The 26,333-nt window shown below is 35.9% G+C and overlaps 1 protein-coding gene across 8 annotated transcripts in view; it reads left to right on the forward strand.

Annotated features, from left to right (window-relative positions):
• PHC3 (polyhomeotic homolog 3) overlaps positions 1-26,333 on the forward strand; it is a 91,741-nt gene that overhangs the window by 14,354 nt on the left and 51,054 nt on the right. For all 8 annotated transcript variants that reach the window (XR_006193011.1, XR_006193012.1, XM_042903148.1 and 5 more), the window contains 3 exons: positions 8,072-8,230; positions 10,246-10,344; positions 18,585-18,831. Coding sequence is in view for 6 of the 8 variants with exons in the window: in XM_042903148.1 (XP_042759082.1) it covers positions 8,072-8,230; positions 10,246-10,344; positions 18,585-18,831 (505 nt within the window). In the remaining 2 variants the exon portion in view is untranslated. The remainder of the gene's footprint in view (positions 1-8,071; positions 8,231-10,245; positions 10,345-18,584; positions 18,832-26,333) is intronic.

Below are 26,333 nucleotides of genomic sequence, written 5' to 3' on the forward strand. Positions count from 1 at the left end.
TGGGTGTTTTGATTTTCATTCACTGTACTATTTAGTCAAAAAGGGAAAACCTTGTTTGTGATAGCTTTCTACTTATGGTGCTAAACAAGATGAGATTTTGAAGCCCAGTTCTATGATTCTTTTTCATTCATACATTTCACTTATACGACACATATTTATTAGCATTCAATATGTGCCAGACCCTTTAGGTGCTGGGAGCACAGCAACACAACAGACAAATTCTCTGTCCTTGTGGAGCTAGGGATAGACAGATGGTAAGCTGGTATGTAATATGTCAGATGGTAAGTGCTATAAAGAAGAATAATGCAAGAAAGGGGAATGGGGAGAGGGAATTTGCTTTTTTAACCAGGGTGGTCAGGGAAAGCATTGCTAATAAAAATGGTATTTGAAGGAGAGTGAAGGAGGCAAACATGCTCGAGGAACAGAGAGGAGGGTAGTGTGGCTGGAGTGGAATGAGAGAGTGGGAGTGTGGTGTAGAGATGACATTTGAGAGGTAATTGTAATCCAGTTGGGAAGAGATGATAAAACTTTTACTCACATTTAATTGCGAAGCAATTGGAGAAAAGAGCTATTTCGGTAGGGAAGCCACATGATCTCAGACAGGTTTTAACTTAGTGGCAGTGTTAGGTTCTAGGGGGCAAAGATAGAAGCAGGGAGACCAGTTAAATGGTTTTTAATGGTTATCTGAGAGATTAGTGGCTTAGACTGTGATGGTGATAGTAAATGTGGTGAAATGTGGTTGGCCAGATTCTAGATTTTTTTTTTCACCAATATTTTATTATAGAGATTTGGATATGTTTTAAAAGTAGAGCTAATAGGATGTGCTGATGGACTGAATAAAAGATGTGAGGAAATGTGAAGACTCAAGGATAACTGTAGCATTTTGGCCTGAAACTCTGGAAGGACCTGCCAAAGCAGGTGTTGGAGAAGAAAATCAGGAGTTTGGTTTTGGACATTCTGAGTTTGTGGTGGATATTAGATACCCACTTGTAGATGTTGAGTAGACATTGGATCTGTGAGTTTGGAGTTCATGTTGAGGTCTGGTGATAAGTGACGTCTTATGCATCTACCCAAAATTTGTTTGTTGATGCCCTAACCCCCATGCGACTGTATTGGAAATTTTGCTATTATAAGTAAACCTGCATTGAATATTCTGTTATATATCTTGTTGACATATCTAGTTATTTTCTTTTAAGAAATTTCCTAAGAGTATACTTTTTGGGTCAGTGAGATTGTTTTTAGATCAATCTTAAAAATGTTTACTTTCCCCTAAAAATGTCTAAATCAGATTAATCATGTATCAAATGAATCCATTGTAAGTTTTTCTGAGAGAAAATTATTTGTTTATAACCAGTCATTCTCGGTGTTCTATTGCTAGTGTCCTCATCCTCTTACCTATTTTAAGAGGTACTTTATTTATTTTATTTTTTGAAATGTTTATTTATTTTTGGGAGAGAAAGAGCACATTCACATGTGAGTGGGGCAGGAGTGGAGAGAGAGGGAGACAGAGGGTATGAAGCGGGCTCCACACTGACAGTGGAGAGCCCGGTGCGGGGCTTGAACCCATGAACTGTGCCGCCATGACCTGAGTGGAAGTGGGATGCTTAACTGAGTCACCAGGTGCCCCTGTTTTAGGAGTTACTTTAATCAAGGATTTTTTTTTAATTAAAAAAATTTTTTTATTTTACATTTATTTATTTTTGAGGGACAGAGTGAGACGCAAGTGGCGGTGGGGGTGGGGGCAGAGAGAAAAAGAGACACAGACCCTGTAGCAGGCTCCAGGCTCTAAGCAAGAGTTCAGCACAGACCCCGACACGGGGCTCAAACCCATGAACCGTGAGATCGTGACCTGAGCCTAAGTTAGATGCTCAACTGACTGAGCCACCCAGGTGCCCCTAGTCATGGATTTTTAAAAATGAAATCTCAAGTGATTGAGTTTATGTTTTGGACCTATTCCAAAACTTAATAACCACCTTAAAATAAAATTGTAGCCTGAATATTTGTATGGTCATGAGCAGCTTTACCACATTCTTGTAAAATATTCCAAAAGTACAGCAAAAGTAAAAAAAAGTGTTAAGTCCCCTTCAGCCCTCTGTCCCCTTCTGCCTTCTTTCAGTCCTCTTCAGTCCTTCTGACTCCTCAGTGTGCTGGATATCCCTCCATCACATCTTTACCTATGCATTATGGACATATAGAGCATAAAGAAATGTGTGTAGTAGCACCTGGGTGGTTGAGTCGGTTGAGTGTCTGACTTTGGATCAGGTCATGATCTCATTCGTGAGTTCAAGCCCCACATTGGGCTGGCTGTTGTCAGCGCAGAGCCTGCTTCAGATCCTCTGTGCCCCTCTCTCTGCTCTTCCCCTGCTTGTACTCTTTCAAAAATAAGTAAAACATTAAAAAAAAAAAAAGAAATGGGTGTGTATATGTTAACACATATTTTTATGCACTGGGAGCAGTGTTCTGCATTCTGTGTTTTACACTCCATGGTGTCTTGAGATCTTTCTGTGTTAGCACACAGAATTCAATCTTACTTAAGCTATTGCATAGTGTTGCATAGTATGGATGCGCTTTATCTTATATAACCATCTCCATTGCTGGACATTTTAAGTTACTTACCATATTTTAATTGTTTCAGCATTGCAGTTTTTCTAAGATGTCAAAATCTGAAAGCAAATGGGAGATTATGAGGTTTCTTGTTTGTTTTGCTGTTATGTTTATAGCTTGAATCTCAGATAGTAGAAATAATGGTTTTCTATAATAAATAGAATACACATTTTATTTCATAGTAGTATTAAAAGTGTGCTGTCTTGGGGCGCCTGGGTGGCTCAGTCAGTTGAGCGTCCGACTGTGGCTCAGGTCATGATTTCGTGGTCTGTGAGTTCAGGCCCTGTGTCGGACTTTGTGCTGACTGCTCAGAGCCTGGAGCCTGCTTCAGATTCTGTGTCTCCCTCGCTCTCTGCCCCTCCCCCGCTCATGCTCTGTCTCTCTCTCTCTCTCTCTCTCTCTCTCTGTCAAAAATAAACATTAAAAAAAATTAAAAAAGCGTGCAGTCTCTTAAAGGAAATCCTTTAAATAGATATTATTTGAAATATTAGGTAGATATTATCTAAATGGGCAGATATTATTTGAAATATTAATATTTTATTCTTCTAGACACTTGAATTACCTACTAATACCCACTGAATAATGAGCCAGGAAAAGGTATACACTGCATTGAAGTGGTAAAAACAAAACAATGTACTAAACGTTAAAAAAAAAAAAGGAAAATAACATTTCCTTTCCTATTTTAAAGTAACACCTACATAGAAAAGACAAAAAAGAAAATACACATTATCCCAAATTTTACCCGTAGTGGGGATTAGTCACCTTTAAATTTTGGTGACTGTTCTTCCAGAGGGGCGTGTGTGTGTATCCATATATATATGAAATTTAATCACATACAGTTTTATGAGTGCATTATTGTGTGTATATACTATGCATTCATTTTTCTCTCAACGTGTTTTTCACATGTGATATGTATGTATACATGAAGACATTTTCACATAATTATGTAAGTGGGAATGCAAGGAATGTACTCTATATGTTATTCTACAGTTTTTTCATTCTTCAGTGGGTCATTAATTTTCCTGTCATTGAATATTACAGATATATATTATCCTTTTAATGTCTGTGAACTATTATGTCTCTGTAGACATACCTAATTGATTTTGATCAGTCATATAACAGGAGTGGTTCTCAAATGGGCTTTGGCTTTAGGGAGAATTCTGGGCCGGACACCCTATGTAACCTCCTTTTGGGCAGATACCAAGATGGTTGGGAGTCAAATGGCTTTTCTTGGTATACGTGGTTTTCTCTGGTAACTCTTGGAATTAGTGCTTTCAACTGGGAAGAGAGCTTCCGTAATAAGGGCTCAAGGAGTATGGGTCCTTTATGGAGTATGGGTCTTTGGGTATGAGGTGACAGGATTGGCCAAGGCTTTAAAGTGATAAGAAATTAGGAATGTTGGGATGGAATTAACAGAGAATATAATCCAAACAGTTAAGGGCTCTGGTTCAGGTCAACAGACCAAAGCAGAGAGTAGAGAGGCTTATCAGTTGTGGGAAGGAAAGGAAGTTTTTTTAGTTAGATGAGTTGTGGAGATGGACTTCTCGCACAGATACATTTGCCCTCATGGGTTAGGCATTTGTGAGGAGACACTTGCTATGTGGAACTTAAAAATAAACATGATATTGGTTTTTTAATCTTACAGCCTGCACAGAATGGAATGCAGGTGGTGAGGAAGTTACAATTTAGTTTTCGTACTTCCTTTTTTTCTTTTTTAAGAAAAAGAAAAGCATTCTGTTTGTACTTTGTGTTCTGCTTCCTTACAGAGCACTCTCAGGCATTTTAGCTACCAGCAAATCATTTTTTATAAAGACTTTTTTTTGTGTTTCTGTTTAGAGTGTGTGGTCTATTCTTACTAGAGTTCCTCCCCGCCCCTCCCCTTCTTCCTTCCACTGACGAAAAAAAGTGCCATGGCACTATTACTGCAGAATGACCCAAATTAGCAAGTGATCAGGGTGTAGAAGACAACTCTGAACGCCAAAGCACATGGGTCAGAAAACCTGAGTCCAGTTTTACCCTGCTAAGTGATTTAATCTTTGCAGCAAGGCTTTGTTCAAAGTGTCCATTTGTAGAGGTATAGGAAAATAAAAAGCTTTGGGAGGGGGCTATTAATAATTTATTATAAAGCACATCAAAAATAGAGTTGAACTAATATTACCACACTGCCTCTGCCTTTTTACTCTGCTTTGTTAGGGACTGTACCAAAATGGCTTTTTTTCTCTCATACACATCTACTGATACTCTGTGTTGGGCTTATATATTAATTAAAATTATGGAGTGTGCCTTAAAATAACATGGCATTCATTAACTCAGTAAACTTATTGAATGAAGGTACTTTTGTATATATTGGATATATTAAGGCAAATAGTCCATGATCCCCCACCTTATAGAAATTATTGTTTATAAGAGATAGAAGTATATGCTAGAAGTATATGGATGATAACAAGCAAAAAGGAAGGGAAGTAGTTCTACTGTGGAATGTAGGGATGCCTGAAAAAAGCTTATAAGAGCAGATGATTTTTGGAAGAGGGTTGTTCACTACCTAGGTGCCGATGGGGTGGGGCATGGGCTAAGGGGATGCTCAGGCCAGTCCAGAGCATTGTTACTAGGGCCACAGAGGCCTGGGATATTATGATATTGCAAGTAGCTTCATATGGCTAATGTGAAAGTTGTGTATGGAGGAGTGAAAGGAGTTGATGCTAGAGAGGTAGTCAGGGGAGGTTGAAGCTACCCAGATTTTTAAATGGTCAGTTAATTAAATCAGGGAAAGACTATATGGCAAGTAAGAGGAAACAAGATTTCAGGCATGGAGGTCAGTTTGCAGCTGCTAAAGTAATCTAGCTGGAAGTGCCATAGGCCCAAACTCTCAAACTAAGTGATTAAAAATCAAAATGAAAACAAAGAAAATAAAGATGTATAAACAGTAAGGTGTGACCGATTTTGTATGTTAGTAAAGGAGAAGGAAGATTCAGGATGACTTCCATATAATCTGTCTTATGGGATTTTAGAGGATACCTGTGGCCATTTGAGGTGAAGCTGGTTTAAGAAGGAATTATAATGAGTTTGGTGTATGAACACACTGAATTTGAGTTGATAAGAGATATCCAGAAAGATGTATTCTGTAGGTATTTGGATCTGGAGCTCTGAATGAATTTATAATCAAGGATTGAGAGTCATCAGATTTGAGGTTTTTTTTTTGAGACTGTGGTAGTGTAGATGTGATAATCTAGGAATTCATGAAGAAAAGTGTTGAGAACAAAACATGAACACTCTGGGGGTGGGCCAGAAAGAAGAGCTGGTAAAGAAGATTGAGAGGGAATGGTCTGGAAGGAATCCACTGAATTTGTTAGATGGAAGACATTGGTGATTATTGCTAATGGGATTTTAGTGGTGTGCCAGGAGTAAAAACCGTATTGCAGAATAATTCTGTGTATGATATTCATTGCCTTTATGCACTGAATTCTAGATTTAAGTACACATATTATTTTTTATTTGTATTTTTTTTATAAAAAAATTTTATTCAACGTTTGTTTTCTTTTGACAGAGAAAGAGTGCAAGCAGGGGAGGGGCAGAGAGAAGGGGAGACACAGAATCTGAAGCAGGCTGCAGGCTCTGAGCTGTCAACACGGAGCCCGTATTTTTATTTTTTTAAATGTTTATTTATTTATTTTGAGAAAGAGAGCAGGAGAGGGGCAGAGAGAGAGGGAGAGAATCCCAAGCAGGCTCTGAGCTGTCAATGCAGAGCCTTACATGGGGCTTGAAATCACAAACTGTGAGATCATGATCTCAGCCGAAATCGAGAGTCAGATGCTTAACCAACTGAGCCACACAGGTGTGCCAGTACATATATTTTTTTAAATCAAAAGATAACATAAGTTTAGAGAATTCATTAACCAACTCTTGTGTACCCACTATACTGTTTTTTTTTTTTTAACGGTTTTATTTTTAAATAATTATAGACTCCTAGGAAGTTATGCAAAACCTCCAATATATCCTTCACTTAGCTTCCTCCAGTCACTCTTTTAGTTTAACAGATAGATACCTTATTCATTTTAACAGATGTCCTGAACTGGTTTAAATGCTAATGTTTTGGGATGGGTTATGGAACTGCAGGTGGTGTAAATTTGATTTTGTATCCCCCATATGGTGCAAGCCTGGTGTTATGATTCTCATCGGAGCCTCTCTCCTTCCATTGAAGGCAGGGCAGATGGCAAGCTCCCTTGCTGCTTCTCAGGGCACATGGGTGGAGCATTTCCAGTCCCTTTGCACGTACTGAGCACCGCTTTTGAAGATCTCGGCTCAAAATAGGGGTTTTACCTCCAGCTCTTGCCTGAAATAGGTTCAGAATCAGGTCTTCTATCTCTAGACCAGGATCCCCTGAGACTGCCTTCCTGTCAGCTAGAGCTTACATCTTTGAGTTACTTCCTTTCTGGAACCTGGGAATTCCACCCCCCAATCCTTGCCCTTTAGGAGTTCAATTGTATTCTAGTTTTTCTTGTTGATTTGGCATTTCAGTGAGTGTATTTGGGCACATAGATGTATTCGTCTAGTCTACCTTGTCGCTTGAATCAAAAGTCTAATAAACTGCTTTATAATTTATTTCTTAATTTTAAAGTATTGGAGGTCAGGTTATATTACTCTTGTTAAAATATTTATTTTTAATATGGATAATACATAAACATTAAAAAATCAAAATAGAGAAATAAAACACAAAAAATACGAAAAAAGGATAATATATGCATGTGGTGTGAAATTGGAAAGATAAAGGCTATATGTGTTTCCCTTTGTTCTCTACCTGCTTCACCCAGTTTGCTTTTATAGATAATAACCATTTATCAGTTTTTTATGTATCCTAGAGATAGACTGTGCACTAGTTTTCTTTTTTTTAACAGCAGTTTTAACTTTAAGGTAGTGCTTATAATTTAATTTTGTAATCAGTATTCAGGATTTTTCTGTTTGACAAGTAGTAATTGTATTCTTTGAGAGCTTTTGAGGGAGAACGTTATACTAATTATGTGTTACACGTATGTTTATATATATATATGTGAATGGATTATCTGTGTTTTAATTTTTGTTCACTTGAGAAAACCCTCGAAATGTGACAGAATCTGACAAAATAGTATAAACTGTTGATTCAAGTGTTATAAGGAATATTAAAATAATGGAACATTAACCCTAATTTTTAGGAGGTAGTGGAAATGATATTTTAAGATGCTGGAATCTTATCAAAACACCTTGAGGATATCCTTAAAAATTATCCTGATTACTAATCAGTACATAGTGTTGTTTGCATATGTGCAGATAATTGCCCAGAGAAGTGAAGGAGGCTCCGTCAAAGATAAAGCCCTCTCTTTTAGGTTCCTTAGCCATAGTTTATACCATTGATTGCCTAACTGCAGCTTGGTGAGATTCACTGGCACGGAAACAAAAAATGGAAGCCTATGACCTAATATGTTTTCTTCCTTAGATCAACCTCTCCACTTCTCCTACACCTGCACAGTTAATAAGCCGTTCCCAGGCTTCCAGTTCTACCAGCGGCAGTATTACCCAACAGACTATGTTACTAGGGAGTACCTCCCCTACCCTAACGGCAAGCCAAGCTCAAATGTATCTCCGAGCTCAAATGGTAAGATACGAGCTACCAAATTTTTTCAGTGTTTAAGGACTTGAGAGAGATCAAAATGTTTCTTGATTTGATGCAATAAGAGGCATTTTTAATATTTAAGAAATGTTTAACAAATTTTTTATATGTGTGCTTAGCTCTTATACATATATGTCATGAAAAATTCTACTTTTAATTGGTAGGCCTTCTTGGTGTATCAAATAGTAGCAACTTTGGGAAGCTAACAGATTCTGTAACATGGAGCGATTATTTTTTAATATAAAGTTTTATTGAATTCAAACCTTTTTCACATTTTTACATCTCTGAAACTGAGATGCATTTATAACTGATGGCATCTTACAGTATTATAATTGAGAGTTGCAGTGATATGAAAGCCATTGTGTATCTTTGACATCCTAAATTTGATGAAAACTTGGTGGTTAACTGTTAAGTTAGAATTTATGTTGTGGAATCTTCTGAAATCTGGATTGGAGTTCCTGGTAGTTTACCAGATGCTTTTTAGCTTTGGTCATTCCCATCTCAAAATCTGAGAGGTATTTGTGTTCTTGTGTTTACTTTGATCTTTTGTTAATACAGGAATGTTAATTTGGCTATTCTTTATTTGAGTACCTGCTGATTTCCTAATTTGACTATCGAGCTTCTTTAAGGAATGTAGAAATTGTTGACATTTACTTTATTTGGTGTCTTTACAGGTAGCTAGACAAGAGCTTTGGCCTAATATATATTTATTTATATTCTTTTTTGTTCAGTGAATGGAATATATATCTGGATCACCAGTTTTCCACTAAAATGACAGAGTTTTCCATCATATTTCTAAGAGGAAACCATGACATGACCGACCTTTTATTTACAGATTATTCAGTAGACATTACCATATTTCTGATTTTATTTCCCCAGGAGATCTTATTTAATTAATAATATGCTTTAAAATTAGACTGAACTATTTGAAATGACCACTTTGACCTCTTTATAAAACTTGCAGGTTCACATGGTTCAAGCTACATGGAACATTTTCTCTTGAGGTTTCCTGCTTTCAGCTGTTTATTCTGGGAATTACCTTCTTGTGAAAGTTATACTTGGTTAATTCATTTAAACTTAGCATATAAAGAACTGAAATTTAAAAGATCTTTTGACTGGTAATTTTAATTTAAATAGGAAACTGAATAATTTGTAATGCAACTTTCAAATAGAGCATTTACACATTGTTTGAAATAACTCTCATAATTTATTAAATTGGATTGGATAATCTCTGAGTGGATTGTATTGCCTTTTTAAACTAATGGCATTCTGTTTCAATATTAAAAAATAACATTTGAAGAGATGGTGATGATAAATAAATCGAGTATGTCTTCCTTTATTTGATGTGAAGCTTTTTTGCAGGTGTTTCATTGTTGTATTTTGACATGTTGTGGCATTTACATTTGGAATGAATATTTCTTTATGAATAGTTTTAAAATCAAGGGCAGCCTAGGTTTGTACTATAGATCCCATGTGGCTGAGTGAAATACTATAGTGTAGTTTGTAGCATAGTTATCTTTTGTGATGAAGAACACTGAAAAGACTTTTGTGTTTCTTTTCAGGTTTCTCACTGAAATTTGTATTCAAGAGTAGTGACTATGGTTGTCCACTGTAAATAACTTCCATTTTAGGAATCCTGCCATAGTTTTAAGCTGGCAAAAGTTTAAGCATCATAATAGCTTATTTGGGGCAAAATTTGGTATGAGGATTTCATATTACGAAAATACATTTTCTTTTTTGAGCACTGATTTATTTTTCTACTCATCAGAATCATGAGCTGTTTCAAACTGTTTATGGTTTTTTTATTTTTTTAATTTTTATTTTTTTTAGTTCTCTATTAGAAACTTCTCTTTGTCACGTAAAACCTTTTGCTTAGGAGACAATCCTAAACTGCATTGTCTTTCTGTCACAAATTTCAGTCTCTCTTGCCTGCTATACATTGTGTGTGGGACACGTTCTTTTTGTCTTAGGGTATTTTTTTGGTTTTTCTGTCTGTACAGCTGATTTTCACACCCGCTACCACTGTGGCTGCTGTACAGTCTGACATTCCTGTTGTCTCGTCGTCATCGTCATCTTCCTGTCAGTCTGCAGCTACTCAGGTGAGCTTGTCTGCTTCATAATGTGGTACTTGAGGTCTGGATCTTCAGGTTAAAGATAAGCATACGTTGTGTTTAAGTTACTGATGGTTACAGTGCTCTCTGTCGTACATTTCAGATTGGAATTTAATAAAATACCATGAGAACTTCAAGAAGGTTTTTTGGTTTTATACAAATTATATTAAAAACAAAACAAAACCAATCAAAACAAAACAAAACAAATTATATTGCCATTAAACACAGATATTTAGGTTATTTGACCTTAATGAAAGTTAACTTTCACTCAGTGAGGTTTTGCTCTTATATATGTTTGTTTTATTATAAGGCAGATTTATTGCTCTTATTATGTGAGTTGTATTCTTTTGTGTAGATTGTTTTGTAAGCAGTTGTGTAATAACTAAGTCAAGATAGATTTTAAGTTTAAAAGTGAATTGGGGATATTTTTAATTTGAAAAATTGAATAGAGTATTATCTTGTTTGGTACTATGAAAGAAACGAACCTTAATTTTCTCCTCACCATTCACAAAAGTAAACTAGAAGTACAATGTAGACTTAGAGGTAAAAGCCAAAACTACAAAATCTCTACAGGAAAACATAGCATTATCTTCACAACACTAGGGTAGACAAAGCTTTCTAAGGACACAAAAAGTACTAATCATGAAAGAAAATAACAAATTGGAATTTATCAAAATTAAAATCTTCAAAAAACATTGTTACCAAAGTGAAGAGGCGGGCCATAGACTGAGGAAAAATGTTCATAGTACATACATCTGGCAAAAGACTGTATCCAGAATATACAAAATATGCTTACAACTCAATTAAGATCGTGAGCAATTCAGTTAAAAATGGGCCAAAGATTTAACACTTTGCAAAGGAAGATATACAAAAGGCCATGATAAGCACATGAAAAAAATGTTCAACATCATTAATCCCTTTAGAAATCAAAATCAAAATCACAGTGAATATCACTACACACTAGAATGGCTGAAATGAAGGAGACTCATAATACCACGTGTTGGTGAGAATGTGGAGCAACCACAGTTTCATAATATTGCTGGTGAGATTGTAAAATGGTTCAGTGATTTTGGAAAACAGTTTGTCAGTTCTTTGTAAAGTTAAACATATACTGGGGTGCCTGGGTGGCTCATTCAGTTAAGTGTCTGACCTCAGCTCAGGTCATGATCTCACGGTTCATGGGTTCAAGCCCCACATCAGGCTCTGTGCTGACAGCTCAGAGCCTGGAGCCTGCTTCGGATTCTGTATCTCCCTCTCTCTCTACCCCTCTCCACCCCCTCCCCCCCGCCCCTGCTCATGCTCTGTCTCTTTCTGTCTCTCAAAAATAAATAAATACAAACAAAATTTAAAAAAAAGTTAAACATATACTTAACATATGACCCAGCAATTCTGTTTATAGGTGTTCACTCTGAGAGGTGTGGAAACATAGCCATATAAAGATGTGTAAATGAATGTTTGTGGCAGCTCTATTCAGAATAGCCCTGAACTGGAAACAACTAATGTCTTTAAACTGGTGAATGGATAAACAAATTATGGAGTATTACTCAGAAATAAAAAAGGACAAACTCCTGATGCATCTCAGAAACATTATAATAGCAAATAATGCAGACACCAGACAGTATCTACCTTGTGATTCTATTTATGTGAAATTCTAGAACAAGTACAGCTAATCTATCGTGAAAAAATTAGATTGATGGTACCTGGGACTGAATGTGGGAGAGATTGACTGGTTCAGGGTATGGGTGAACTTTTAGGATGATGGAAATGTCCTGTATTTTCATTAGGGTGGTGGTAACATGGTGTATACATATATCAAAATTCAGTAGAACTGGTTTATTCATCTTACTGTATGTAAGTTACACCTCAGTAAAGATTAAAATGAATTAAATTGAATAAGTTTTAATTTGTTTTTTTAAAGATTTTATTTTTTTAACTAATCTCTATAACCCAGCATGGGGCTTAAACTCACAAACCTGAGATCAAAAGTCAAATGTTCTACCAACTGAACCAGCCAGGCACCCAGAATAAATTTTAAGTGAAAACAATTGTATAGAATAATACTTTGTATGATAGATACTGTTTAGGTATTTTTCCATAAAAAATGTTTTAGATACGTATGGCAGAAATAGGTGTATCTTAGAATCACCCTTAGCTTTATATTTTTAATCTCAATTTTTTGGTAAAAGGTAAAAAATGAGAGAGTAGTAATATTCTTTGATACTTTTTGTAGAACCTCTTTATTATTTATTGAATAATAAAGACCATTTTGCATATATCAGAATATAAAGATGGTGGTCAGGTTTCTCCTAATGTGCTCTGTGAGCCCTCCACAATTCCTTAACTTTGTTGTACTTTAGTTTCCATATTTACAAAATGAAACCTTTGTTAACTTTGTTTTTTGAGCTCCTACCTTTTTTTTTTTTTTTTTTTTTTTTTTTTTAAGTTTATTTTGAGAGAGGGGAGAGAGTATTTGCATGTGCACACGTGGGAGAGGGGCGGCGCAGAGCCCTACATGGGGCTTGAACTCATGAACCAGGAGATCATGACCTGAGCTGTGAGCCTTTTTGATATATCTTTGTGGAGTGAATTTGTTGAAGTAATGATCTTCCTGTTTTCTTTTGGTTTTGTAAACCTAATAAAGGAAGACCATTATCAACCTCCAGAATATGTTTATTTTTTTAATGATTGACTTTGTTCCAACAAAATTCTAGTTGATTTACAAGATGCATATAATAAAACGAGATAAAAAAATTGAAAACATGCATGAAAAAAGCAGAAATTAAAATAGGAAAGTGGCATGGAGTTAGGAGTGAGGTTCCCGAATCAAATTACATGCATGAAGTCCTCCATGGACTTAATTTTATCTCCCACTTCAGTTATTTATTAGTTGTATAACTTTAGCCAAGTTATCAAACGTGTTTAATAGTCATACATACTTGCAGGGTAAGTTGAAGTATGAATAGTAGATGTATTTAGTGTCTAGAACATTATAGGCACCCAGTAGTTTTTTTGCAAAGGGAAGAATAGAAAGACCCGGGTTCAGATTCTGACTTCAGCACCAACTGCCAGCTTTGTCACTTAACAGTTGATTGATTTTGGACAAGGTCATAGTGTAGCGTAGTGTTATAAGTTTGGTCTCTGGAGCCAGACTCTCCCGATTGGAATACATGCTCTACCACTTTCTCATTGTATATCATTGATCTCTTGCCTCAGTTTCAACAGTATAAAATAAATATTTATAAAATGCTTACTTCAAAGTTTTGTAGTGAGGATTAGATATGTTAATAGTTGAAAAATAGAACAATATCTGATACGTAGCACTCATTAGATGTTTTTGTTACTATTACCTGGGCTGAGCCTCACTTTTTTTTTATTTCATTTTTTTAAGTAAGCTCTCCACCCAGTGTGGAGCTTGAACTCTCAACCCTGAGATCAAGAGTTGGCACACCCAGGGCACCTGTGTGGCTCAGTTGGTTAAGCATCCAACCTCATCTCAGGTCATGATCTCATGGTTCGTGGGTTCGAGTCCTGTGTCGGGCTCTACACTATCATTGCAGAGCCTGCTTGGGATTCTCTGTCTCTCTGCCCCTCCCCAACTTGTGCTCTCTCACTTTCTAAATACATACATACATACATACAACATACCTTAAAAAAAATAGTTACACACTCTACAGACTGAGGCAGCCAGGTGCTCTGAGCCTCAATTTCTTCACTGTAAACTAAAATAGCTCAGAGTTGTTATAAGGAATAATGAGACAGTACTCATAAAGTACTTAGCATAGTGCTTGGCACCTATCACATGCCACTAATCACCATTTTTGTTATACAGTATCTAAAGATGAGTCATGAATTTGGTTCTTAGGTTTCAAGTAGCTAATAGTGAAGAGAGAAAGACAACCATTTAAATGATTCATAGTTTCCAAGGTAGAATAAACCAGTTGTTAAGGAAACAACTACATGCTCTCTAGAGTGCTCTAGAGTTGTGTTGTGGGTTCTCATGGAGAAAACATCTTACAGTGTCTTTAGTAGTATCTTTAAATGTGAACATAGTCAAAATAATTTATAAAAGTGACTCTTTGGGATTCAGGTCAATGTGATACAGGTATTTGGCTCTGTGATGATCTGACTTAATTCAAGGATAGACTTTGAGAAACTAAAGGAATGGATTGACCTTTAGGAATTTATCTACAAATGTTTTTTCTTTATTGTGGTTTTGAAATGGCAGTGAATCAAACTGGCAGTGGTAGGGGATGCTAATACTTTGAATATTCTTTCCTCAAATTCAGGGCTGTTTTGAAATATTTGTGTTCCACTTTGTTAATTTTTAAACTTATATTTGAAATTTTTATTTTATTATATTAAAAAATTTTTTTAAACATTTATTTATTTTTGAGAGACTGAGCACGAGCTGGGGAGGGGCTAAGGGAGAGGCAGACACAGAATCCAAAGTAGGCTTCAGGCTCTGGGCTGTCAGCACAGAGCCAGACGCAGGGCCTGAACCCATGAACTGTGAGATCATGACCTAAGCCGAAGTCGGATGCTTACCAGTTGAGCCACCCAGGAGCCCCATATTTGAAAGTTTTTAAACAATGAATTTATAATTGAGAAATACCAAAGTTGACATTTTATTTTAATACTCTTTTACAGAAGTTGGTATAACAGTTAATTTTTTCTTTGTATTAAAATTTTATTTGTAGCATACTATCCAAAAATAAGAAATTTGGAATATCTTACCTTTGATTACTATTACTTATTTAAAAAAATTTTTAATGTTTATTTTTGAGAGAGAGAGTGCACGTGCATGAAAGCGGGGAAGGGTGGAGAAAGGAAGAGAGAACATCCCAAGCAGGCTCCATGCTGTCCATGCCGAACCCAGTGTGGAGCTCCAAGTCACAAACTGAAATTATGACCTGAGCTGAAATCAAGAGTCGGACACTCAACCGACTAAGCCATCCAGGGCCGCCCCCGGCCCCCCCCCTCATTTACTATTTTAAATGCTCCATCTGTTTTCCCTACCATGACCAAGAAAATAAAAATAAGTAAAAAAATATAATTTTCAGAAAGATACAGGACTAAAAGCAACAAATCTTACCAATGTTATCGGGGAAATGCTTTTAGAATTGAGAAGAAAACAGCCCTTTGGGTTTAAGAGCTAGAAGCTCAGGAGCGCCTGGGTGGCTCTGTTGGTTAAGCTTCCGACTTCCGCTTAAGTCATGATCTCACTGTTGCTGAGTTTGAGCCCTGCATAGGGTTCAGTGCTGACAGTGCAGAGACTGTCTACTCTCTCTCTCTGTCCCTCCCCCTGGTGTGCTCTCATCACTCTCTCTCTCAAAATAAATAAATAAGCTTAAAATAAAAACTAGAAACTCAACTCCACTGTTAGCAGTCTGACATTAAATCTTAGTTTCCTCATCTGCAAAGAAGGGATGCTATAGTAATTCACGCGCTATTTGTTAGAAACAAATTAAATAATTGATGTGAGAGTATTTGAGGAATCCACTGTAAAAATGTAATGTGTGAAATTAGCAGAAATAAGTCATGTGAAACCTAGACATTTTTAAAAGTCAGAACGTTTCCATAATTTGATCATAGGAAAAGTTCCGATGAAAGCAAATTGGACATTAGAGTGCCTTACTGTTCTGTATCTAGAAAGGTTGGGTTCTTCTCAAGAGGGAAGCTCTGTCAAGGAAATCTGAATATGTCGATCTTTCTGTTAACAGCTAAATTAACTCAGTAACATACTTTGAGTATAGTTAACATATTTGAAATTTATTGTAAACATATAAACCGAGATGACCATGGCTATTACAACCATATTCTAAAATTTATCTTTTCATATAAATAATATATAGTTTATAAAATATATAATAAGGACACACATATATTTTCTTTCAGAATTCCAGAAAGTAAAATTAGAAGAAAAGGTGTATGATTCTACAGAAATGGACTGCTACAGGTTTAGCGTTCATTGTGTGAAATCCTCATTTACTGTGAATATGCTTTTCATTTGAAAGAAAACTTTCAAGTTTTCTAGATTATAATTCAACCTTTGGTTATTATTGTGATGTGGTTCACCTTATAGATCAATTATGGCAGATGTTAAATTTTAGGCTCTTTCTCCTTGCTTCCTGAAAAATTTTAATGTGCCTCTACTAGATATTTGTTGAGTTTTTTTTTGGTTAAATATGAACAGATTTTAATGTTTGCTAAAAAAAAAAAAAACATAAATAGAACTAAATACTTACCAAAAAAATAAATAAGAGCCAGTTAACATATATTTTAAAATCAGAAATAGGAGAATATCTCAGACTTGTGGAGTTTCTGTTATGTCTGTAGCACTCAGCTGTGGGGAGTATAAAAATGCATGTCAGAGATGAGAGCCTGCCAGCCGGAGTCTCAGTATTTCATTGACAGAGACATTAGTAATTCTAAAATAAGCTAGATATTTGTCAGTGCTGTAGGCCAATATGATCCAATTTCAATGGGAAATGCATTCTAGACGGAGGAGATGTTATTTCTAACTAGGGACTTTGTAGAGGTTTCTTTGGGAGAGTCAGTGTGATTTTTACTGGGCCTTGAAGAATGGATTGGACTTCAGGAGACAGCTTTGAGGAAGTATTTGGCATTTTAGGCAAGAGAAACTTGAGTCAAGGGCTCAAGTACATGAACGAGTACATCAAGGAAGTACAAGATGTGTTTGGAGAAGGGTGAGCAGAACAGTTTGGCTAGAGTGAATATTGTGGATTGGAGTAGTGGAAGATGAGCTTGAAGTGGTTTGGACCTAGACTGTGGAGGGCTTTCGGTGGCAAGCTTAGAAACCTGGATTTTAGCACATTTTATTTTTGCATTAAATTTTCGTAATACAGCAGTTGTTAGTCCACTTACATTGCTATGGAGTATTTGACAAAAATCAGAGAAGATGCTCCATGTAGTCTCACTTAGAAATTTTTTTCAGTAGCTCAGAATAGAATGATTTAAGCTTCAACTGCTCTGAAGTAAACATTTAGTGTCTGTCGGCTGAACACTGCATTTGGCACTTGTGAAGAGAATGGATCGCCTGTGAGTATCAGTTAATGATACAGTTCTAGAGACAGACCACACATGAAACTGAGGAGTGTTCATAAAGCAGCAGTATCTCACTTGCTTTGTCACTTTAGAATCTTTTACTTTAATTTCCTACTCATGCCGTGTGCTAGCATAAATGTATTTAATGCATTCATTCCAGATAGGTGAAAGGTTAGGCAGCTCTTGGAGAGGCATTTTCTGCCTTGCTCTTTGGAAATGTTATAAACCTCAGGTGAGAGTCATTGGGATGATCCTTGCTACCATCCAGACTGGCAGTATGTGTAGAGTAACGCTGGGTGTAGACAGGAGCCTTGACCATAAGCCATTTCAAGTCTGTGCAGTCTTGTCAGTTCACAAGATCTAGTTCTCAGAGACAAGTTAGTATTACATAACAACAGGATTTTAAAAAGGAGTTAATGGGAAATGATTTTCATAATTATCACAATGGGGTAGGTGATTTGATGAATTAGTTTTCTTATTTACAAGATGAGTGCCCCCCTCCCCCAAAACCCCAAAAAAACAAAAAAACAAGATGAGTTGTTTCCATATAATCTCGATAGAATGGGTCTTTTTTTTTCCTTTTGGTACCTCTTTCTGATCTATATGAGGATGACAGTATCTTTTGTGCACTCTCCTAACTGTATGTGTAGTAACAGTGAGGCCCATGTAACATGAGGCCCTTGTAACCTTCAGTGTTTTACAATCTTGGCCTGGAGAAGTCAAAGTGAAGTTGAAGGAATTGCTCCTTCTTGCCTTATGCACCCTGGGCTCTTCTGCCCTGCACCTTTGCTCAGGTTTTCTCCCGTATCTGGAATACCCTTCTCTCCCCTCCCTTTGGCTGTCTCTGAGCTGGTAACTTCAAAGTGCAGTATGTTGCATAGTAATTTCCTCATATTCATAGTTCATTTGTTATATACATACTGTTTTCATGTTGTTCTTAATGATTCCCTTAATGTCTTCTAAAAATTTTTTTCCTTAATTTAAGGTATGATTACTTAGAGTCCTAACTCCCCTTTCCTTTAGGATTAATCAGTTGTTTAAAGTGGAACTTTATGTACGAAAAGCGTAATGAAAACTTGTTGTCATTGTTATAATGGTAATGATTATCACATCTCAATTAATACCATCTGTTTCAACCTTATTTTTTGTTGTGTGGTTCTTAGGTTCAGAATTTAACATTACGCAGCCAGAAGTTGGGTGTATTATCTAGCTCACAGAATGGTCCGCCAAAAAGCACTAGTCAAACTCAGTCATTGACAATTTGTCATAACAAAACAACAGTGACCAGTTCTAAAATCAGCCAACGAGATCCTTCTCCAGAAAGTAATAAGAAAGGAGAAAGTCCAAGTCTGGAATCACGAAGCACAGCTGTCACTCGGACATCAAGTATTCACCAGTTAATAGCACCAGGTAGGATAAAACTTGTTGAAAATAGTTGCATTATTCATACAAAAGATGTCTATTACTTGAACAAGAACAATGCTTTTAAAACATTTTAAAATGTGAATTTCATGAGTTTACAAAAAGTCAGTATTGTAGCTTGAAAAAAGGGAAACCAAAAGAGCCCAACAGCTAAAACAAATTACAATAATAAAATAAACTTTTTTGGTCAGTTAACATTTGATTAACATCTTCATTGTGTGCTGGTCTCCCATTATACTAGTAAAACCAATAACTTTTATTTTTTATTTATTTGATTAAAAAAATTTTTTTAACTCTTCTATGGTTAATGTATAGTGTTATATTAGTTTCAGGTGTACAGTGTAGTGATTTGACAATTCTCTTTATCACTGTTTATCAAGATAAGCGTACTCTTAATCTCCATCACCTATTTCACTCATCCCCCAATCCACTCCCCTCTGGTAAACCCTTTGTTCACTGTAGTTAAGAATCTGTTTTTTTTGGTTTTTTTTTCCTTGTTCATTTGTTTCTTAAACTCTACATGTGAAGAATTCATATGGTAGTTGTCTTTCTCTTGTTTCACTTAACATTAAATTCTCTAGCCCTATGTATGTTGTTGCAAATGGCAAGATTTAATTCTTTTTGATGGCTGAGTAATATTCCATTGTATATATCTACACATCTTTATCCATTCGTCTATGGATGGACACTTGGGCTGCGTCCATAATTTGGCTATTGTAAATAATGCTGCAAAAACAGGGGTGCATGTATCCTTTTGAATTAGTGTTTTCATATTCTTTGGGTAAATACTCATTAGTGTAATTACTGGATTGTAGGATAGTTCTATTTTTAATTTTTTGAGGAACCTCCATCGTGTTTTCCACAGTGGCTGCACCAGTTTGCATTGCTGTCAACAGTGCAAGAGGGTTCCTTTTTCTCCACATCCTGTCAGTGCTTGTTATTATAAAACCTTCTAGCTTTAAAGAAAAAAAAAAAGATTTGCCTATAGTTTATTTAATATGCTTTAGTGGAACAAAATTAAAACCTCTAAAAAAAAGCACACATATTTTTTGTTTAAAGTTGTCATTAGTGAGTGGAGTTTACCACTTTCCAAAACTAAGGATTTTGTGTAATTATTTCCCTTACCGTGTTGCTTTTTTTCCATCTTTTATTTCATTTCTGAGAGGAAGATGTCAGGCAGTCAGTTAAGTCATTTTCATTCTCATCAACCTTTGAAACCTTCTGCTGTCCACAGATAACTGTTTCACGGTTCTCATGCTGAAAATGTTGGGGCCATCCAGCATGAGTTTCCTTACCATCTCTTCTATTCATCTCAGAATTTATCAGTGTTGAGCTTTGTTCACTTATAATAAGATAAGGAGTTATCTGCTTTCTACTTTAAAGTTAACACTGATTGTGTCATTGATTTGCATCTTTTTTTTCTTTTTTTTTCTTTTTTTTTTTTTTACCAGCACCTGACTTTTTCTTGTAGTTGTTACAGCATCTTTTGTTTCCCTCATGCTGGATCCTTTCCTTTGCTTCTCATGCATACTTAGATTTCTCCTATATATATCTGCATATGTTATTTCAATAGCTATTTCAACTATTGTTTATTGAAAGTATGTGTGTGTGTGTGTCATTCACTGGGCTAGACATCACATATGTTTCATTAAAAATCCTCCTGGGGCACCTGGGTGGCTCAGTCAGTTGAGTGTCTGACTTTCAGTTTTGGCTCAGTTCATGATCTCATGGTTTATGGGTTCAAGCCCCTTGCAGGCTCTGTGCTGACAGCTCAGGATCCACTTGGGATTCTCTTTCACTCTCTCTCTCTGCCCCTCCCCTGTGTGCTCATGCCTACTCTCTCTCTCTCTTTCAAAATAAATAAATTAAAAAAAAAAGTTATTTCTAATAAATGTCCTTCTCAAAATAAGTAAATAAACTTAAAAAACCCCTCCTTTGATCAACTTCATCAAGTAAGCGTCTTCTTTCTTTTTAAAACTCTGCATTACTTTTTAAAGATTAATTTTATATTACTGAAGTCTCCTTTTTCTTCACCTAAACCTATTTCTCTTACATCTTTCCTCTGTGTTAATATTGCCAGCATCCTCAGCACCCAACCTCAGTGTCTTGTAATTGTTTGATTCCCCTAGTTAGAAATCTCTCATCACTTTGAACTTGTATAGCATTTTTATGCTTCTTCATGGTCCTTTTTCTTTTATACTTATTTATATACTTAGCTTTTCCCTAGATAGTAAGCTCTTTGAGAGTAAGATAATAATATTGAGCACTTACATGTCAAGTACTTTACAATTATTAACTCCTTTAATCCTTTTTCAGATTCACCTTTTCATCCCTTAATCTTGACAGCGATAAATTGTACCTTATAAACACTTTCTACAATAGATGGACAGTAAATATTTGTTGGATTAATAGTTGATTTTTTTTCCATTTGAATTTTGGAAATTAAGTACAGGCTTTGTTATAATGTATAAATTAATAAATCCATTCATAGTGTAGTGTGGTGTGAATTCTTTTTTATAAACATATGTGTGCTTAGGTGCTGTTCTCTGTATGGCTTGATAACAGGATTTTTGTATTTTACTGTCCAGAGTATTTTCAGCCTCAAACCAGCCTCTGGCCAGTATTAATAGAGGAGTCAGTGTGGACAAGCAGTGACCCACTGCACTTGAAATGACTGCTTAGGGGACAGTTTTTAGTGACTCTTACAGTTATGATAGATTATAATGAAGGGTGGGTTAGTTTACTACCAAAGAGAATGCTACCTTCAAAGAAAGCTAGGACCTCTTTCAGGGTGAGTTCAAGCAAGGAGATCTAATTTTAGATTTTCAGTCCTACTGAACTCCCAATACCTGGTTCTTTTTTTTTTTTTTTAAGTTTATTTATTTTGAGAGGGGAGGGAGGGGCAGAGAGAGAGAGAGAGAGAGAGAGAGAGAGAGAGAATGAATGCCAAGCAGGCTCTGCACTGTCATTGTGGAGCCTGATGTGGGACTTGAACTCACAAACCCCTGAGATCATTACCTGAGCTGAAATCAAGAGTCCCAATACCTGGTTCTAAGTTGACAATTACTCTTCCCCTTTTTTTTCATTGATAGTGTGATAGTATCCCTATAGTTGCCTTCCTCTGATAGCCAGTATTTTATGTGTGTATGGAGGAGACAGGTAGGCTAAAACCATCAGAGTCTCAGGATAATTCAATTCCAAATTTAGATCTCTTACGTGTACTAACCAAACTCCAGTTTCCCATGGTGTTGTTGATTAGAAACAAAACCAATGAAACACCCTCAGCCACAAAAACCTTTGCAGCTACCAAACTTATAAATTCATTCAAGCCTTACACTGCAGTTATGCAAAGTAATTTATATCTCCTGTCTAGGAAACAACTGTATTTTTCCACTCTTAGTTTTTCTGCACTTGTTGGTGGGAAGTTAGTCTGAAATGAAGATTTTTTTCTTTTTTGAGATTCTTGAATTGGTAATTTGTCTTTTTCCTTAGAAAAATGCTTATTCCGGGGCGCCTGGGTGGCGCAGTCGGTTAAGCGTCCGACTTCAGCCAGGTCACGATCTCGCGGTCTGTGAGTTCGAGCCCCGCGTCAGGCTCTGAGCTGATGGCTCGGAGCCTGGAGCCTGTTTCCAATTCTGTGTCTCCATCTCTCTCTGCCCCTCCCCCGTTCATGCTCTGTCTCTCTCTGTCCCAAAAATAAATAAAAAATGTTGAAAAAAAAAAATTAAAAAAAAAAAAAAAAAAAAAAAAAAAAAAAAAGAAAAATGCTTATTCCTATAAGTTGCTTTCAAATATGAGAAAAATCTACTGGTGTCCTAATGCAGTATAGACTAATAATTATTATAATGGACATGGTTATTATTTCTTTATATTTATTTCTAGGGTGCTAAAATCATTTGATTTTTTCCGTCATTTTTTTAAATTAAAAAAAAAAATTAAGTTTATTTTTGAGAGAGAGACAGAGAGTGAGTAGGGGAGAGCAGAGACAGAGAGGGATAGAGAAAATCCCAAGCAGACTCTGTACTGTCAGCACAGAGCTGGATATGGGGCTCCAACTCACAAACCGTGAGATCATGACCTGAGTCGAAATCTAGTGAGACGCTTAACTGACTGAGCCACCCAGGCACCCCTCATCATTTCTTTTTGAATGTGTAGTTCTCACTTCATAGTTAATGTATTTTTAATATATAAAATAAAGGTGAACAACAACCACATATCTGAATATTATCATGAACTGTATTCGAGTTCAAGTCTTTATAGCAGTTTTTAGAGCTTTTAGTTTAGAGCTTTCAGTTCCAAACAAAATTTTCTAAACAAAATCAGTTTAGTTGGAAAAAATATATACCACTTTCTGTAGACATGGATTTAATATGTAGTGAAAAGCCTATGCTAGTCTGTTCAGGCTGCCATAAAGGATACCATAGTCTAGGTGGCTTAAACAACAGAAAATTATTTTCTTACAGTTCTGGAGGCTGGAAAACCCAAGGTCAAGGTCTGGCAGTGTTTGGTTTTTGGTGAGAGCTCTCCTCCTGGCTTGCAGATGACTGCCTTCTTGCTGTGTCCTCACATGGCCTTTCATCTGAGTGCCAGGAGAGAGGATATTGAGCTTTTTGATGTTGATGTATATTCTTGTAAAGATTCCACCCTTCTGACCTCATTCAACTTTAATTACTTCCTTAGAGGCCCCATTACCAAATACAGTCACATTAGGGGTTAGGGTCTCAACATACGCATTTTTGGGGACAAAAACATTCAGTCCATAAGAGGAACCCAGACTCAGCTAGGGCTATGGGTTCTTTTAGACCCAGTGCTGCCCCTTAATAGCCAGCTGATTTCAGGTAGTGCACTTAACTGCCCAGTTTCTTCATCTGTAATATATTGGATTATCATAGTACCCTGTTTGCCTCATGGGGTTGCTATAACTATTTAATAAAATAATATGTTTAATAATTTACAATAACGTGTAATTGTTGGGGTGCCTGGGTGGCTCAGTCGGTTAAGCATCCGACTTCAGCTCAGGTCATGATCTCACAGTTCATGAGTTTGAGCCCCGCATCGGACTCTGTGCTGATATGATAGCTCAGAGCCTGGAGTCTGCTTCAGATTCTGTGTCGTCTTCTCTCTCTGCCCCTCCCTGCTCACACTCTGTCTCTCTCTCTCAAAAAATTAAATAAACATTAAAAAAAATAACGTGTAATTAATAATATACTTAATTGTAAGTAATTGTATAAAGAATTCTACATATGTGAGAGAGTATGATAACCAACTCTCCAAATATAAGCCCATCTTAACAATAATATTTATTAAAATCAGAGAAGTTAACAAACATGATATTCTCCAGAACACTAGGGCTTTTCTTGTAAAAAGAAGTATTGCTTCAGATATTCTCTTAATTATTCTGTAATGTATATGCTTATCAGTTGGACTTATGGACTAATATAAAATATATAGACTCACTTTGATGTCTCATCAAAAATTTAGGTGAGAGAGTATTGAATTATCAGCTCTAGAATATAAAAAAAGATTGCTTATTTGCTAGAGCTGAGAAGGAATTTTTATTCCCATAAATATGATGTACATTGTAGTTCAATCATATGGTAAATTTTGGGGCTCCTGGGTGGCTCAGTTGGTTAAGCATCCAGCTCTTCACTTGGGCTCAGGTAATCATCTCACGGTTTGTGAGTTCAAGCCCGGCATCGGGCTCTGTGCTGACCGTACAGAACCTGCTTGGGATTCTCTCTCTCTCCCTCTCTCTCTTCCCCTTCCCCACTCATGCTCTCTTTCTCTCTCAAATAAATAAACTTAAAAAGAAACTTAAAAGAGTGGTAAATTTTAATTACAACTTAAAAAGTTGAATTAAAATGGGCTTTTGCTGTTATCCTGGAAAAAAACTCTATTTCCCTATATTTAAAAGAGGAAAAATAGTATCTTGAGCCCTTTGGAGAAAAGGCACTCTCTAGAATTCCAAGATTTGGGGGCACCTGGGTGACTCAGTCAGTTAAGCATCTGAATCTTGATTTTGGCTCAAGTTTTATGATCTCACCATTTGGGAGCTCAAGCCCTGCATCAGGCCTGCTGAGGACTCTCTGCCCCTTCCCCGTGCACATGAGCCTTCCATATCTGTCTCTCAAAATAAATAAATAAATCTTAAAAAAAAAAAGCTTAAAAAAAAGAATTTCAAGATTTTATTGACTGTTCTATAATATAATCTTTATCAACACATTTATAAAGTACTAGTGTAAAATTTTCAGTCTTAATTTGAAGTGCTAGTTATGTGAGAATTATTTTGTTAAATGAAATTTTAGACCTAATCTCCATTTTTCTTAATACAATTTGTGGATATTTGTTGAACCCTCTCTTTTGAGATGTTAATCAGATGTTAATTTCCTTAAAGGATCTCCAAATTTTAAATGATAACCAACCAAATGCAAGAATGTTAAAGTTGTTACAAGGTTTCATAAGGCTTTTTGCCACAAATGTGGTTAAGTACAAAAATAGATGCAAGGTTTATCTTAACATTCTGAGATTTAAAGAAAATGTTGCAGAGTCTTTAGACCTATTTTAAGTGTATATAGCTTTTATATGATATTAAGCAATCTTTTCAGTTTATCTTCTAGTGAAACTAGTGTCCATTTTTAAGTAAACAGGATTTCCCCAGCATCCCCCTCTGTGTAAACATACACACTAGTATGCAGAAAAAGCATAATGATGGGACAAATATTTACTACTTGATTTTGCTAATTCTTACATATATTATCCCTGTTTGTGAGTGACTCCTGTGTGGAGAAAACTGATAGTATCAGTGATCACTGTAGGTTTTGTTGTTGGTTTTTTTATTTTTGGTGGGTGGGGAGAGAAGTTAAACAAGATCATTTATTTAGACAGCATGGATTCTCTCTGCAAGCAAAACTAATGCTCTCCTAGATTTGGAATGGCCTCTGAGATTTTATTTCTTAGTTACAGTGATTATTGAACAGTGGTACAGAATTGACACGTGTTTTGCTTAGCTGAATTTACTTTTTATACAAAACATTTTCTGAGTCAAATAATACCAACTTTTTATCCTGGCTCAAATTTGGAAAGTTATTTGGGAAGCTTTATAAATAATTACATTGACTATTAGTTGGAAGAGTATTTAGACATAGATTAGAAAAGATGAGACATTTATGAATTTTGATATTGCATATTTATGACTTTGAAGTTACTTATATACATATTACATTTGTTCGTGGTACTTCTTCTCTTCTCCCCAAAAAGGAATTCAGATGGATAAACTTTGTTAAGTTACTGCAGATATTCTGATGACTTATAAAATTTAATAAGAATAAATCATGTGTATATTTCAGATGTATGAATCAATTGCTTTAGGCAGTTTTTCTTTTGACCTTATCACAGTAAGGTTATTTTTTGAAGTCTTTATAGTTTTCTGAGGAAAAGTTGTTATTATATTTTCAAATCACTCTTGTCTGAAAGTCTTATAAAAGATTTCT

Source organism: Panthera leo, chromosome C2 (genome assembly GCF_018350215.1).
Source record: "Panthera leo isolate Ple1 chromosome C2, P.leo_Ple1_pat1.1, whole genome shotgun sequence".
Classification (NCBI taxonomy): Eukaryota; Metazoa; Chordata; class Mammalia; order Carnivora; family Felidae; genus Panthera; species Panthera leo.